This window comes from Hyposmocoma kahamanoa, unplaced genomic scaffold (genome assembly GCF_003589595.1).
Source record: "Hyposmocoma kahamanoa isolate Upper Pololo Valley unplaced genomic scaffold, ASM358959v1 95765, whole genome shotgun sequence".
In the NCBI taxonomy this organism is placed as follows: domain Eukaryota; kingdom Metazoa; phylum Arthropoda; class Insecta; order Lepidoptera; family Cosmopterigidae; genus Hyposmocoma; species Hyposmocoma kahamanoa.
The window spans coordinates 1-14,475 of record NW_020655041.1 but is presented as its reverse complement, the minus strand read 5'-3'; the positions used below and the strand labels follow the sequence as shown (position 1 = coordinate 14,475).

The 14,475-nt window shown below is 35.8% G+C and overlaps 2 protein-coding genes across 4 annotated transcripts in view; both read right to left on the bottom strand.

Moving 5' to 3' along the window:
* The window catches only part of LOC113238438 (glyoxylate reductase/hydroxypyruvate reductase-like), a 6,455-nt gene extending 3,401 nt beyond the window's left edge, over window positions 1-3,054 (bottom strand). The window contains exons 1-2 of one of the 2 annotated variants that reach the window (XM_026475268.1): window positions 2,748-3,054; window positions 1,149-1,297 (exon numbers count right to left, since the gene is read on the bottom strand). In XM_026475268.1, coding sequence (XP_026331053.1) covers window positions 1,149-1,297; window positions 2,748-2,923 — 325 coding nt within the window. In that variant the 5' untranslated portion in view covers window positions 2,924-3,054. Of the gene's footprint in view, window positions 1-1,148; window positions 1,298-2,414; window positions 2,494-2,747 lie in introns of those variants that run through there. The other variant, XM_026475269.1, reaches the window with a different exon arrangement.
* A 571-nt stretch (window positions 3,055-3,625) lies between these two features.
* Window positions 3,626-8,367, bottom strand: LOC113238439 (glyoxylate reductase/hydroxypyruvate reductase-like). 2 transcript variants are annotated; one of them, XM_026475271.1, is made up of 7 exons: window positions 8,231-8,367; window positions 7,236-7,372; window positions 6,555-6,744; window positions 6,267-6,430; window positions 5,131-5,295; window positions 4,172-4,297; window positions 3,626-3,900 (listed from the first exon to the last, which is right to left on the bottom strand). In XM_026475271.1, exons 1-7 carry the CDS (start codon window positions 8,299-8,301, stop codon window positions 3,782-3,784), a joined length of 972 nt encoding a protein of 323 aa, XP_026331056.1. In that variant the 5' UTR covers window positions 8,302-8,367; the 3' UTR covers window positions 3,626-3,781. The 2 variants fall into 2 exon arrangements, with proteins under 2 accessions (XP_026331056.1, XP_026331055.1); XM_026475270.1 differs by lacking the exon at window positions 8,231-8,367 and having other exon boundaries at window positions 6,555-6,736; window positions 7,236-7,335.
* Between the last annotated feature and the right edge of the window lie 6,108 nt (window positions 8,368-14,475).

Sequence of the window (14,475 nt, the reverse complement as noted above, 5' to 3'; positions counted from 1 at the left end):
TATCATGCTTCGACCCTAAAACAAAAGAATATAGAAATTGTTAACAGATGTAGAATTAGAAAAACAAATTGTTAACAAATATCGGCAATATAAAAAAAGATTGTTTCTGCGAAAATAGAACAGGCGGGTAACAAAAGAGAGGTTATAAAATATTGTCGGCAAAGTAAACAGGAAAAGAAAACAAAGCTTTTGAAAGTTTGCTCCACACGTGGTCTAGGTTACTGTACAATACTAGACATTGAGATTGTATATTTATTTATAAACTAACAAATTATTAATTTTAACGGGCAAGTAAACCTAATCTAACCATACTATTAATTATTTTGATTATTCCAAAAAAAGGCTTACATTATTTTAAATTCATATAACGCAACAAAAAATAACGATATATTACTATAAAATAAAAATAATGTCTTATTATTATTATAGAAGAGAAAATTACAATACCTCACTACGGACGACTTTTCTTTGTTTTGTTTCCATGCTGACGGTACTCATTTGGACAATCTGACGCGAACACAATTAGCACAAGTGATCTGGACGAGCTCGAGTTCGCAACTGAGCGCTCCTGAGCTTACGCACACTAAAACAATGTGCATGTACACGCGTAACAACACCTTTGGCTCACCCGCCTTCGTGAGATAGAATATCTGTAACCTCTATTAATGTAAACCTGAATAGGCACATAGAAACAGAATTACTTACCAGAAATACGTACGCACGTACTCAAACACAAGCTAACACTTATACATGCAATCATAAGTACAAAAAACACAGCCACACACGAATGTTTTAAATACATGTTCCCTTCATTGTTTTTATTTATAATTTAAAATTATTACATTACATCTCTATTAAAATTGGTGTAAATTTAAATGGCATTAAGTTTGAGGTAGGGAGCGTGGAACCTGAATATAAACCCCTATAGAAAATAAGATCTGTTTCTGTGGCAAAACTTGTAACCAAAATTTATGGAGAGAAATAAATTTATTATTATTAAAACGAAAAATGGGTCTACAAATATAATTTAAAAAGTTTAGTATAGTAGAGTAAAAAGGGGAAGTCGCCCAGAAATGGAGTTAGGTACCAGGTATTCAAATTAAGCCGACGAGATTTATAACAATTTAAGAATTATAGTGCTTATATACCTGCTTTATCCAACAATTCCGTAGTAATAGGATGATGGGACACCCACACCAAAGCTGAGGACCCTGGGATGAGGTTCATCAGTTCTTCATAATTCTTAGAGAGACCCTCTTCGCCGAAGTTCAGGAAGTTTGTTTGCTCTACTGTGAAACTGTTATCAGGAAAAGTGGTATATTTATTTCACAAATCTAGCACATTCTAAGAGCTTATTTAAAGCTTGTGGCCATTATCAATCTAGTAGAATGTAGAATTTTTATATCAAAGAAAGGCCATAATTATCCATAATCTCATCGGCTGGATAATGAATATATGAGCACGCGCATGATTGTGTTCGCCTAGAAGACTGTCGTTCACTCTGACTTTAAAAATATCCATCGTCCTGATCTTGATTCAAATCGGAATTGATCCGGTCTGGTAGTCTCGAAATCAGATGGGTCTCTTAGTGATAAGATGAACCTGATTCCTATTATATCTTTCTAATTTGTGAGTTAAATAAACTATTGTTCCGATTAGAAATGTCAAAAGTTTCCGATTTGTGAATCGCAATTATGCTCCTCGACTCTGGAAAGATACAGTTTCCGATCGGGAGAGGCAATCAAAATCAAGCTGCAGGTAGCACACATCGATCGGCTGTTCACATAGTGAAAGTGGAAATAAAATGCTTCATCCGATCTGGGAGAATGTCTATTATTGGGGCAAGGGAATCTATTGACGCGACTGGTTGAGTAGATACTGGGTTGGGGTCTTAGAGGATGGAAAGTCAGGGTAAATCATGTGGCATACCATTTGCGCAGTTATCTTTAAACTGAAATAAGAAATAGTATTTTAAATGCAATGATATTAGATAATGCAGATTCCTCGTTTTGAAGCCCTCGTTTTGAAGCCCTCGTTTTGAAGCCCAAGGCTAAAACGCTAGATGCCTTAGCGGCTGTGAACTGGCCTTAAGACTATGGAAACTAATGTTTTTTCCATCCTCTAAAGAACTGGCAATCGATACTATCTCAATTTTGACAACTTTACAGGTAATGTACCGGTTACCACTTATAGGATACCGGTTCCACTGTCACTATGTAAAATTTATTAAAATATTATTATTTTTTTTCGCTAATGGCGGTCACTAAATAAAATTTCTTAGTATTTTCAAAATATTTCAGTTTTTCATGTTTGTGAAACTTCGTGGTTATAGGTTATAGGTATTCGACTGAATATTCTGGGAATTACAGTAACTAAAGTGAACGTCAACTAATAAGAGACAAAAAAATATATACCTATGTATTATAGTTGAGCGTAGCAGCTACATAGATGTTGTTCCGTCCGATCGTAAATAGGTAATAGATAAGCGGCACTTCCAACATGGAGTGTCCTTCACAGTTTATTACCATTTATTTGCTTGGTTAATGTACTTGGTTCGTTTTAATTTTATACATAACCAGCTAAATTAATCTAGGTGCTTATCAGATACAAACAAGGAGCTTTTTACAAAATATATATTATATTTTGTATTCTAGGTCATAAGTAACCTATATATACCTAACTGAAATTTAAATAATAATTTATGTTACAAATATGTAAAATTACTTTTAATATATGTAGGTACTTACAAATCCTTCAAAATATTCACTGCACTTGCAGGAAAATCATTGGACGACACCAATACTTTATGAATTTTTGAAGTCATATTTGCGGTTTCTTCGATGTTACTCGCCGGCGACTCGCCATAAACTGATATAACAATGGCGGCTACGTAAATAAACGTTATACTTTTGTTATGTGACATTCTCGTATCTTGCAACAATCACTACAAATCTTGAAAAAGTATTACTATATTTATTATGTATTTCGTACCAATATCAATAAGAAAGTAATGAAATTGGAGAGAATTTTTTCAAATATTTAGGTGGGTACATTTAGGTTTATTACCAATTATTAAATAAATATTAATATAAAATTAAGGGTAAACTATACTACGTTAACGCTTCTAAGCATATAACGATTAAAACGATCATTGCGTACGAATGAATATATTAATTTGCCTGCCAGGAGCCTTTAACTTGTGTGGTATCTCTTGCGCTTAGGCATGGTCAAGAGCGTGCTACACTTGTACGTTCTTCGTCGTAATTCGAATAGTTCAATTGAAATTTTATGTGAAAAACTCCAGTGCGATGTTGGCTGTTTAAGTATAGACTTACATTATTTATTATTACACAGATTAAAACTAATAATATTTGCCTACTTACCTACCTATCATTAGTATATAAAAAAAATTACCATATCCATTCATTAAGTACTTATAAATTACTTGTGCTGCGAATTTATACTTTTTATTATTATAAAAATCCGTTATATTTATTGCCCAAGTTGTATTCATACAATGGTAGAATCTAATCGTACAATATTTCTAAGATATGTTTATGTAACTTGTAAGATTACTTTGAATTCGTTTGTTTTTTTACTTACTGCATTTAAATATTAATAGTGACGTAAAAGTATAGGTCTTACAATATGAGATAAATTCGAGTATCTTCTATTGCACTTCGTTAATAGGTACTATTGTTTGTAAATTATAACCTTTTTTCTACAGCTTCTTTGATAATTATATAAAAAGTAAATTATGATTAGTATAAAAAAAACCCCATCAAAACGCAGGGAAAGGCATTGTTTTGCCTTCTACTCCAGCCAGGATATTCTGCGCTGATATCTTCGCCATGTTGTTCCTCGTCTCGATTGTTGCACTTCCCAAGTGCGGTACGACGTCTGGGAATACCAAAAACATATAATAAAAACGGTTTATTCCCACTAGTCCCATGTATTGACATTCAATATCATGAGTAAAAGTGGGAATGCAACTGGGAATTCAATTAAACCCTTAGCTAGCTAGTAGTACGCTAACTAGACCCGCAAAAATTACAGTAGGTAAATTATTGAAATAATGATGCTATTGCACAATTGAAATGTTACATTTGTGTTAAAGGGATAATATATAACAATATTATTAGGCTTGTCGTTTCTCCATCAAATGACTTACAACAGTTGGGCAATGTCAGAAGAGGATGTTCTTTCGGAATTGGCTCAGGCGTAACAACGTCCAAGCCAGCTGCGAATATTTGGCGCTCCTTCAATGCGTTGTATAATGCTTCTTGGTCTACTAGTCCTGGGAAATGAAATAATTTGTTTGAAACATTAACTAAGAAAAATGGACCAACAAATAATTAATATATATTCAGGTGTTTGCGGCAATTCATGTTAATAAAAATGAAAGTAGAGTAACTACTTTGCTAATCCGCGCTTGTATTTAGCATCTTTTTCATAGAGTTAATTTTCCCATCTCCCTCCGCGTAAAATTAATAACACAAGGGCAACTACAATTTCAAACACCACCATCAAACATGTATCCGAAACGTGTTTCGCCTCTCTACGAGGCATCCTCAATAGATGTGGATTGTTTACGTTCGGCCGAAAATTTATACTACCATTTTTATGGACCAACAAATGACTAAGTGTTCCAAAATGTCATCATTATATAGTTGGACCAGTTAAAAGAGATCTTCACCATTATCTTGAAAATTGTCTGTTTAATACCGCTTGTAGAATAGACACGAAACGTGACAAAATTGGTTTTAATAATTGTAAGCCTACAGTAAGTACCTTTTTTATAACATCAAGTGGCGGGACGAACAAGTCGTGTGCGCCTGATGGTAAGGTACACGCCTGTCCATAACAGTTGCAGTGCCACTCAGAGCTTTAAATTACAAAATCTGAGGGGCACTACCACTGCGCCCGTCACACTGAGTCATAAGTTGACAAGTCCCATGTGCCTGTAATTTCACCAGCACCCTTACCCTTCAAAACAGGAACATAGTAATGCTGATAATACTGCTTGGCAGCAGAAATAGGTAAGGTGGCAGTACTACCCTGGACGAACTCTCTCACGAGGAGCTCTACTACTATCAACTTTAGCGGCATATTAGTACGTGTCTCGTTTACCCCCTCTCGCGATGTTTATCAGCACAGCGTTTTTCTTCATAATCTTCAAGGAATCAGCATTTATCATGTTCTTAGTTTCGTTCGTTAGGGGACAACTTAGAATCACATAGTCACTTTCTTTAAGAAGTTGATCTAATGGTACGCGCTCTGCTCCTAGATATTTTGCTGTAACAAACATTTATTGATTGAAAAATGTAAAAAAAAAATCTAAGAAGAAAAAGAAGTACAAAGTTATCTTCAATAAAATATATCGAAACGACGACGATAAGTGATCCTAATCTGATGGTATTGGAGCCTCCCCGCTTGACGACGTACGGACGCTTCCGGTTCGACGCAAGGAATGGCTCCTTTCCTGTTCGTCTGCGCACCTTGGACAACAATCGGCCAGTAGGTACTATCTACGCCGATTGTCAAATCCTTTCACCACGATGGCAAGCTATGTAGTTAAATATTTTATTGAATGTCTCCACTAGTTTTGTTACAATTAATAATAGGTACAAAGATCGAACACCTAGAAAATATTCCTTCGATCAGGCCGGATTCGAACCGACGACGACGTCTTCTAGCAGATCGTGTCAGACGCTATGCCAACTAAGCACGGAACGAACCCGCGGACCTCACGAATTTCTCTACGTGTTTGTTTGTCGGATTTTTGTATTCGGTTTTCAATGACTTTTTAGCAGTAGCGCCATCTATGACAACTCTATGAAAGTAATTCGTCACCCAGCTACCGGCCCCAGCTAGAAATGTCGCTATAAATTTGTAATTAAATATTTAATTGAATGTCAGGATGTTTCACCACCATGATATTTAATTATTTTTTGTGAAATTACTCCTCTACTTTTGTTACAATTAAAGGTTTGCTAGAAGACGTGTCGGTTCGAGTCCGGCCGGATCGAAGGAATATTTAGGTGTTCGATCCTTGTATTATTAATTGTAAGGTACATAGTGTATGCTGTCCATACGATAAGAAGAAGACTTGACGGAAGTGGGCTTTACGTTTCATAATCAGCTTTAGGCGATTCGTAGTTCATTCTGTATGAAAACTGGTATCAAAAGTAACATCGTAAAATGTTAATAATTTGAAAAGACCACATTTCAGACAAAGTTATACATACGAAAAATACGAAGATTACCTTCAGGCTTATCATTTCTGCCGCTGTAAATGAACTTGGCTACTTCGAAACCCTTCAATCTTTTGACCACAGCCTGCCCCACGCCACCCAGGCCTACAATGCCAACGGTGCTGCCAGCAATGTCTTGACCAATCATCCATTGCACACCGTATTTCCATTGACCACTGACAAAACATTTGTAGATAATGCTTAGGTATAAACTGCAGTATATTTACAGCAATGTAAGCAGTGATTAGCTGTTTGAACAAGGCACAATTATGTTTCCGAAGATAAATGTTAAATAATTACGTCATAAGTTCTTCAACACCCTCCTTAAATCTCCTGGCTGCAGCCACTAACAAACCCACGGTGATGTCTGCGACGGCATGGTCGAGAACACGCGGAACATTGCCGAGGGGTAACCTTCGTTTCTTCAGTTCTTCCACGTCTATTTGATCGATACCAGATGACATTGTTGTAACTGCTTTTAACTGGGGACCTGTGTTAGATGATATTCTTTACTCACAAATATGGAATTGATTGACGATTCGCAAACCTACGTTTTGTTTTTCAGATTGAGTTAATTCTGAATTGCCGAGTTCGTTTTGAAATCTGTATCAATTCTTGTACTTCATACACGATGTGGTATCCTGACCCGTGCTCCACCTTGGTTCTCCACCTGAGTGAAGCATGGGGTCTATTATGTTGCAGCGTAGTTGAGTTGCTCAAAAGTGTGATGGGGGGCTTTTTGTAACCTTAGTTTCTATTACAATAACGAAGTAGTATTAAATAAACGAACTACTAATACTATGCTAAATTCTAAGACGAATCATTATCCTAGTAACTAGAAGAGCAAGGTGAATGTCCTTTTACAAAAATCTGATAAAAACTCAATTCCGTTGACCATATGAGTGGTTCAGTATAGAAGTAGGTACCTACTATAGCTTAGTAGCTATGTGTATATTAGGTATTTTACCTACTGTTACCTACCACATAATTCCAATATTTCCTTAGTGAGTTGATGCTTAGTGTTCCATATAATTCCATCGAAGCCTTTTATGTTCTTTTTGATCTCTGACAGACTTTCAGGTTCGTTGTCGGAATAAGGAAGAATTTTGTGTTGTACTCTAGAAAATTTACCAATTATAGAATAAATAGTCATCTGCAATAAAATATATATACCTACACGTAACGAAATAAAAATTCATTAAATAAAATGTTAATTGAAATCATATAATCTCAGTAGGTACAGAGAAAAAACCGACATCAAAGGTGCGTGGAATTACATCTATTTGCCAAGTTTTATTTATTAAATCGGTTACCGGAAAGTACGCAAAACCGGATTTATCCCCTAATTTGCCACCATTAGAGGTGGAATATTTTCTTCAAATTTAAATGGGACTACTGAAGAATCATCAAAATCGGTTCACAAATTATGTAATTATGAGTTAAAAAAAAAAAAAAACCTATCGGGTAACATACATACAAAGAAATACAGTCGAATTGAGAACCTCCTCCTTTTTTGAAGTCGGTTAGAAATATTTATTGCATAACTATATATAGCAATAACTATTGTTCATTTTGGCAAGTTTCATGTGTAAAATGCTTCGATCATGTAAAATATATAAAAAATCAACAAGCTATAATAGAATTTATTTCATTGTGATTTCTTTATTTGTATACAATACATCTAAATACTACAGGTAACTGTACGTATTTATCTAATCTAGCAATAACCAATAGAACAATATTCAGAGATTAAATGTCGTCTTATAGTATGCTATGAAGATAAATGTTTCTTTGATTATACGGGTTTTTCGGCATGGAGTTATAGTGCCTACACAGCTATATAATTTCATCAAAGTCGACTTAGCTGGGCATTTATTGCTACTATATAAATTATTGGCGATAGTACAATATCCAGTGGTATTGAAGGTAGCTACATTTACATGCAAAAGTGACAAAAATAGCGGTTGCTAACTTACTTGTTATTTAACAACTCTATTCCAGCAATGGGAAATGTCTTGTTTACAATGAGCACCCGTTTAAGCGACATTATCGATTTTTGTAAAAAAAAAACACCAAATGACTAAACCGTCTATAAACACCTGACGATGAACGAGATAGGTAACAGTTGGTATCTGAGCCTTATCGCAATCTTGCTGTCATTATACATACTGTTTAATAATGTAAGTCTTTGAAGTTATTGTTATCTGTATTGCCTCAGGTCATTAATAATTAATAACGAAACAACGAAGTATAGACATTCTGACAATTTTATTGCGTAATCTTTAAAACGTATGAAGACAGTCCTGAACGCAAAGTTTATCACCATCTATTAGCAAGTAGCCATACTATTTGGTTTAACGCCATCTATAGTCGAATAGCCGAACTGATTTCTAAATAAAAATATATATAAGTTCACTCTCCTTGTGAGTATAGTAGTATTCTGTGGTCAGACAGTTATTAGTACCTAGTAGAAGTACGTTGTTGTGGTAGTAGGTGGCGCTGTACCACTAATTTAAGTATAGTTTCAAACTTAATAAGACGATTTCAATTCCGTTATTTTTCATAGAGGATTTTTTCACTACTCCGTAGAGCAATCTGTCTGTTTCTAATTGCGTAATTAGGTTGATATTTTCAGCTGTACCAAATATGGATACCTATTAATTTTGATAAAATTTGTGGACTAGGTTCTAATACACACTGTGTATTAGAAATATTAAAAATAGAGGTTCTAATAGCACACTGGACCTGTATCCTGTACACCTGTACTAACAATTTAGCTCTCCAAGCAATTTGAGCAGTGTAATTATGATTCGAAACATTCTCTATTAACGATTGGATGCGTATAAAATGCAGTACGGCACACAGATGTGCCTGCACTGGCACCAATTCAAGCTGCATGGAGTTGAATGTGCATTGTCTATTTCAAAATAGATACATCCTATATAATAGTTAATGATTGATACTTTAGTTATATTCATCTGATGATATATTTAACCATTTGATACGATATTTAAGAAAATTTTACAAAAATATCATGGGTTTTTATTAAATTTATTGATATAATTACCTTCCTATGTCATTAATAATCACGGTACTAAACTTAATATTTTTTCAGGTTCCAAAACTTTACTAGTAATTGACAAAAATTAAGAACAGTGGTGAATACAAGAACTGGAAAGATAGTAAGTTCACTACACTTTAAGTCGCATTCACTAGTCGTAGGGGTTAATATCGACCGTGGAAAGGCGCCAGATTGGCGGCAGAGGAAAAGTGGAAAACACAGGAAATATACGCAGTCGACGAACGCAGTTTTGTTTTTGATAAAATCGATAATTATCCTACCTTTCATGCACTTCATATACAATACCTTTAAATTGCGCGTGGGCAATGGTTGTAAACCATAAGTATTTAGATACTGAAACATACACGCGAGTTTTAATGACATCTCTTAAAGTGGTCGACCAACCACGTCAGCTAAATGTGGACTGAGGGCTTAATTTTACCTACGGCATCACGATGCTATCTTGACGTATTCGCTATTTACGCGTAACATTTAAAAAAACGTACAAGTTTTCACCTTATTCCCATGGTAATTATAAAAAAATAGGGTGTTTCCTTGTTGCCCTATTTTTTCTTCCTAACGTCTGCACCAGCTGATCTACAGGTGAGCCCGTGCCTGCGCCTGCGCCGCCACCTTGCGACAGGTGCCCGTTGGCCGCGTGCGCAACAACATTCGGAAAACGGAAATTCCGCATGCCGCGCTCTAATTGTTTTAATTTTTTAAACATTTTTAAACTTGGAACTCGCACAATTTGCAATGAAATAATTCTCGACTCTGTCTATGATGGATGTATATGGTTGTAAAAGTAAATTTTCTAACGTGTTTGAGAGGTCATGGAGCATTAATAATATTATTATAGCAAGAGTTAAATATGTACGGTAATTTATGACAATGAAACCAATATAAATACAAGTTTGAACTCTATTATTGAATGGCTTAAATATAATGATCTAGTTATAAATCTTGACAAAACTAAAGTTATGAACTTTAAACAAAGACACAATAAACCTATGCAAACTAGAGTGGTCTATGAAAGCAAGGAGGTCGGTGAAACAATGACAGTAAAGTTCTTAGGTTTATATATAGATAATAATCTAAAATGGCAAACACACCTAGAATATGTATGTGGTAAGATACTAAAGTTTTCTTATGCATTGTTTAGGCTATCGAAAATAGTAAATTTAGACGCTCTAGTGACCGCCTACCATGGTTATGTAGCATCCAACCTTAGGTATGGAATCATTTTTTGGGGAAATGCACCACACATTGAACGCATATTCAAAGCCCAAAAGAGATGTATTCGGGCTATATGCGGCTTGAAAAAAACAGATAGCTGTCAACCACATTTAAAAAATTTGAAAATACTGACTTTACCATGCTTATATATATTTGAAATTTCACTTTTCGTAAAGCGTCATCTTCATTTATTTGAATTCGTCACACGAGCCCGCCGTTCTCATCAACTGAAAAGTAGATTATGTAAAACTGCTCTACTTCAAAAGAGTGTAATAGTAATGGCTACGAAGGTTTATAACAAACTTCCACTTGAAATTAGGAATTGCAACGATTGTGCAGAATTTAAGAAATTATTATTTAATTACCTAAATGATTGGACATTCTATAATATTGAAGATTTCTTATAAAATTTACATTTCATATTATTAAATTTGTTATTGATTATTTTACTATTGTTATTATGTTTCATTAGTAATAGGTTGCATTAATTGGACTGCATGATTATAATATTATTACAAATTATTGCATGAGAATTACTAAAATTAAGAAAACTTTGTATGCCATAAGGCGGATCACAGTGATTCAAAATTCATTCTTGTAACAACTTTATAACCTGTGTATCACAAAGAAATAAATGATTTGATTTGATGATTTGATTTGATTTGAACAAAAATCGGTATTTTGATAACTTTTTTCGAGTTTATCACACCTTAATACAATAGTAGTAAGTAATATAAGCAATAGTAGTAAGTAATACTAAAAGCATCGCGAGAACAGCTCTTTTTTTCGTCTGGTAACTGTTAAAAACATAGTAGACATATCAGTTAATTTGTTAAGTTGGAGAAGAAGAAGGTTTATTTTGATTTTTTATTTACAAAGTGACGGGAAGAACAATTCGTGCGCCTGGTGGTAAGCGACACGCCAGTTTAAATCCAAAGATTTCAGGGCACTGCCACTGCGCTTGCCACACTGAGACACAAGTTGACAAGTCCCATAGTGTGTCTGTAATTTCACCAGCACCCTTATCCTTCAAAAGCAGAAAGCAATAATGCTCACATTACTGTTTGGCGGTAGAATTACGTAAGGTGGCAGCAAAACGATGTAACCTATCTATTTAGCATCCGTCACAGCACAGTTTTTCTATAATAAATTATAAAAGAAATAAATTACGTATTCAAGTATCAAATTTAGTTAAAAGTTATTCAACACCCAAATGACTGTCAAGCACTTGAGTAAAAAATTCAATTAAATTGCCAAATTAACAGGACAAGAAAAATGTAAATGTCAGACACATTAGTCGGTTGCTTTACCTGACATCTGCTTACATTATTGACATTGAAATTATTGCAAGTAGGATGACCATTTAATTGTATCCGAAGGAGATAATCTGATTTAAATGATACTAGTGTATTAATGTTCTCGGGTGATCTAATTTTTTTCAATATATTACATCGATAGACGTTCGATTAGTGGTAAATTATATCTATATTAGTGGTAAATTATATCTATATTAATGGGTGCGATCGCTTCTAAATTCAATAAATAGGGATTAAAGTATAAATTTTCGGATCCTTATAGAGAAATGTAAATTAAAATAAATCAAAATATAAAATAGGTTATCTTATATTTTGATTTAAATCTCCTTATGAAAGAGTTCGTCTAGGGAAGTACTGCCACCATACCTATTTCTACAGAAAAGCAGTAATGTCAAAATTATCGTTTCGGTTTTGAAGGGTAACGGTTTTGAAACTTCAGGCACAGACAAGACCTATGTCAATTTTCTGTTCTACGACACGAGTGCAGTGGCAGTGCTGCTCAGTTCTTTGCGATTTTTTTTATGATACCAAGTGATGGGACGAACATGGCGTACGCCTGTTGATAAGCGACACGCCTGTCTATAACAGTTATAGTACCACTTAGAGTTTTAAATAGCAAAGATATCAGGGGCACCGCCACCGCGCCAGTCACCCTGAGACATAAGTTGACAAGTCCCATGTGCCTGTAATATCACCGCCACCCTTAGCCTTCAAAGCCGGAACGCAGTAATGTAAAAAATGAATGTGAAAGTGGTGGTAGAAATAGGTAAAGTAGCAGTACTTCCCTGGACGCAATCTTTCACACGGAGCTCTACTGCTAATTTATCTATCTCGTCAGTGCTATCATAAAAAATAAATGCACTCATGCTATCAATACTGTTCTACCAATTTGTACCTATCTACCGCCCCAAAAGATAGAGTATTCCGAAGAGACTACGGGCTCGACGGCAAAACCAGGGTACAACGGGGTTCCGGGCCAAACTCGCCGCCAGTGATACGCCTCACGGGGGTTTCTGGTGGACACGGACTTGGGTATGGACTCGCGGGGGTTTGTGGTGAGCTGTAGAGCTAGGCGACGGCTTAGCGGTGGCAACCGCTAGTTGTGCAATGCGCAACGGGAAATTGTGACGTAATAGGGAGGGAGGGAATATACTGTACATGCACCCGGTGCGGTTCACCCGAGGCACTAGGCTCTCGAGCCGAAGAAGTCAAGTGACAGAGGTCTGTGACAACCCTGTGCACTGGCTGATCTGGGGTCAGAACCTGAACCTATAAGGTTCCTGTGCACGCACAGGTTATAGTGCCCTTCTCGTATACCCTAAGGGACAATAGGGAGGGTCACTACAATCAAAACAAATGTAAAAAGATATGAGGCTGTTCTACCATCTTGCTACGAACTCTTTTATTCCTTTGCAATAGAATAATGGGGAACCCACACTCTTGGAAGTCGCTTTGACTGCGTCACGGGAACTAAATAGTTTCCCTTGTAGATAATTAACTAAGTTAACTTAACGTAAACTGCCTCCGCGGCCGAACGGTTACCATTACTGCCACGTAGAGGTCCCAGGTTCGATTCCCGGCCGGGAGAAATATTTGTATGGCCTACATTTATTTCTCTTGTGAGTTTTGGTGTAATTTGTGGTTGTCTATGTGCGTGTTCATGGTACCTGCGAGGCTGGGACACAGGGTTTCCCTAGTGCGGGGCTAAGTTGAGTGTGTGCGTTATTATTATTATTAAAAAAAGTTGCGGAAAAAAATATAGTCGAGAGGGGCAAGTCAGGTGAGTATGAAGGGTAGCTAAGAGCTTCAACCTGTGTATAACTCCTGTAAGGTGAAATTGGTTTGTTCGGCAGAATACACAACATAAAAGTAACATTGGTTGACTAGTAGTGGTGGTCCTTTGCGAATCTTGCCATTATCTTTCACTTGTCACATCACAATAGCGATGAGCTGCTATGGTTGTACCAGATCTAAAGAAGTTATTATCACGCGATTGGATCATCACACAACTTATCAGCAATGACACTGTTTGGGCTTGTCCTCAGTGTACAACCACTGCGTTGTTCATTTGCGAATGTCATATACAATTAATTTTTTATTACATATGATACGGTCTAAGATACCTTCATACCTGTGTCGATTCATCAGGGCAGCTTCAAATTCGTTGTAGTTTGGACAACTCGTGTGGTACCCATTTCTCTAGTTACTTTTACTTTTCCGGTTTGATGCAAATGAGTTTTTACTTTTCCGATTTGACTCAAGACATGTGCTAATTCATTTGTAGTTTGAGATGGATCGGCTCCAACAATAGCGCGCTACTTCTCGTTATTCACATTAAGCTCTAATCGTCCACCGGGTTCGATTGCCAGTTTGATGGAATATTCACTTTGGTACCGGGCAATTCAATACAGTACGGCAGGTTCGTTAATCTTTCGAGTCATTTGCGCGGTATTACTGCCACGACAGAACCTGTTTTAAAAATTACACGAATTTTAGTAGTACCCATGTGTGATTTCATAGTAAATGCAAAATTAACCAGAATAAAAACAGATGATTGGCACTAAAATGATAATAGTAGCCTTAATATTTTATTTCAAAAATTTTCCAA